Source organism: Otolemur garnettii, unplaced genomic scaffold (assembly GCF_000181295.1).
Source record: "Otolemur garnettii isolate 467f Iridium unplaced genomic scaffold, OtoGar3 scaffold00013, whole genome shotgun sequence".
Taxonomy (NCBI): domain Eukaryota; kingdom Metazoa; phylum Chordata; class Mammalia; order Primates; family Galagidae; genus Otolemur; species Otolemur garnettii.
Genome location: NW_003852408.1, coordinates 17,350,641 through 17,352,980, shown reverse-complemented (window position 1 = coordinate 17,352,980; position 2,340 = coordinate 17,350,641). Strand labels below are relative to the sequence as shown.

General features: G+C 42.4%; 2 protein-coding genes across 2 annotated transcripts in view; one reads left to right on the top strand and one right to left on the bottom strand.

Annotated features, from left to right (window-relative positions):
- The window catches only part of LOC111723596 (kinetochore protein NDC80 homolog), a 16,670-nt gene extending 14,703 nt beyond the window's left edge, over nucleotides 1–1,967 (top strand). The window contains exon 4 of the mRNA XM_023510398.1: nucleotides 1,809–1,967. Coding sequence (XP_023366166.1) covers nucleotides 1,809–1,946 — 138 coding nt within the window. The 3' untranslated portion in view covers nucleotides 1,947–1,967. The remainder of the gene's footprint in view (nucleotides 1–1,808) is intronic.
- The window catches only part of BARD1 (BRCA1 associated RING domain 1), a 129,354-nt gene that overhangs the window by 71,122 nt on the left and 55,892 nt on the right, over nucleotides 1–2,340 (bottom strand). The gene's annotated exons all lie outside the window — the stretch shown is intronic.

The window sequence follows — 2,340 nt, the reverse complement described above, 5'->3', positions numbered from 1 at the left end:
TAAGACAAAAGTTAATTCATAGCATACAATTGATGGCTTATGGTGAGAATGTCTGCTTGTGGATATCATTTTTCGTCTTTTGGTCTTCAGCTTCCTCATCTACAAAATAAAGGAGTTGTACTTTATGTAAACATCCCTTTTAGAGACAGACTGTCACTCTGTCACCCTGGGTAGAGTGCTGTGGCATCATCATAGCTCACAGCAACCTCAAACTCATGGGCTCAGGCAATCGTCTTACCTCAGTCTCCCACGTAGCTGAGACTACAGGCATGTGCCATCATGCCTGGCTAGTTTTTCTATTTTGAGTAGAGACAAGGGTCTCACTGTTCCTCAGGCTAGTCTCAAACTCCTGAGCTCAAGCAGTCCACCCACTTTCACCTCCCAGAGTGCTAGGATTACAGGCATGAGCCATTGCACCCAGCCCTAACTTTTGATTATCTGTAACTATTAGTCTGTCCTCAGTGTTAATCCTATAGTGACTGTTTTTTTATCACTAGAGGTTTGTGTGAAAAGGAACCACAGTTATCAAAGTATTAGTCAGTTAACATAAAATTAGATATGAAAATATAATGGTAGGTTACTTTTTTTTTTTTTTGGCTGGGGCTGGGTTTGAACCCACCTCCTCCAATATATGGGGCCGGTACCCTACTCCTTTGAGCCACGGGTACCACTCTTTTTTTTTTTTTTTTTCTGAAACAGAGTCTCACTTTGTCACCCTCAGTAGAGTGTTATAGCATCATAGCTCACAGCAACCTCAAACTCTTGGGCTTAAATGATTCTCTTGCCTCAGCCTCCTGAGTAGCTGAGACTGCAGGCACCCTCCACAATGCCCAGCTGTTTTTTTGAATCAGGATCTCACTCTAGCTCACTCTGGTCTCAAACCCATGAGCTCAGGCATGAGCCACTGTGCCTGGCTCTCAGACAAAGTGCTTATTCAAGCAGTTCCTGGGTAGAGTACCATATGGTGCTCATGTCCATGCAGTTCCACCTGCAGGTGTTTACAAGGTTAAATAGTGTCCCCCCCAAAATTATGTCTATCTAGAATCACAGAATGTGATCTTCTTTGTAACTGGTTAAGAGGGGTACTATGAATTAGGGTAGGCCCTAAATCTGATGACTGGCATCCTTATAAGGAGGCAGTGTGGACCGTGGCAGGGAGTGGAGGAACTATGGAGCACCAGAGGTTGCCAGGAAGTAGCCTAGAAGGATTCTTCCCTGGGTTATCTCCCGAGAACAAAAGAGGATACAATTACCATAATTAGAAAAAGCCCTACATGCTCTGGGAGGCCAACGCAAGTGGGTTGCCTGAGCTCACAAGTTCAAAAATGCCCTGCGCCAGAGACCTCATTTCTAAAAAAGATAACCAGGCCTTCTGGTAGACGCCTGTAGTCCCAGCTACTTGGGTGGCTGAGGCATGAGAATCGCTTGATCCCAAGAGTTTGAGGTTAGTGTGAGCTATGACCAGGCGACACTCTACTGAGGGCAACAAAGCAAGACTGTCTCAAAAAAAAAAAACAAAGGGCAGCACCTGTGGCTCAAAGGAGTAGGGCACCAGCCCCATATGCCAGAGGTGGTGGGTTCAAACCCAGCCCCAGCCAAAAACTGCAAAAAGAAAAAGGCCTACAAGTAGGTATATATTTACAAGATACTCTTTTTATTCTTGTTTTTTTTTTTTTAACGGCATCCTGCCATTGTATATTCCTGTTTTTAACTTACAAATGTTCCATTCTAGTTTGTAAATTTAACAATTAAATACTTTAAAAGAAATTCATGTTTTTACATTAATAAATGCTACTTGTTTTCACTAGAAACATCTTGAGGAACAGGTTGCTAAAGTTAACAGAGAGTATGAGGAATGCATGTCAGAAGATCTCCTGGAAAACATCAGAGAGATTGCTGATAAATATAAGAAGAAAGCTGCTCTACTTAAGGCTTCTGATGAATGAAGATAAAATGTTGATTTCTGAATGTTGATTATTTTTGTATCCATTATTAATAAAACTGCAACAGTAAAGTGTGTTTCCTTTCCCTCCTTTCTTATTGACCTCACATGGAGGTGCAATCTAAACCAGAGGTTAGCAGCTACATGTTTAGTAATGTAGCTGAACCTCTACTTGGGACCAGAAGTGTGTTACTTTGTATTCTGAACAGAGTTTTGACTGCAACCTATTACATGAGGTCAAGGGTAAAATTTTCCACTTTTGGTGTCAGCACTCAGTGTTTCAGGTTTGGGATGCACTCAACCTGTGCCATGTACAACGAATTCAGCCACACCTCTTCATTCACACATTACCTATGACAGCTTTCATGCCTGTACCGTGGCAGAGTTGAGTGTGTGCA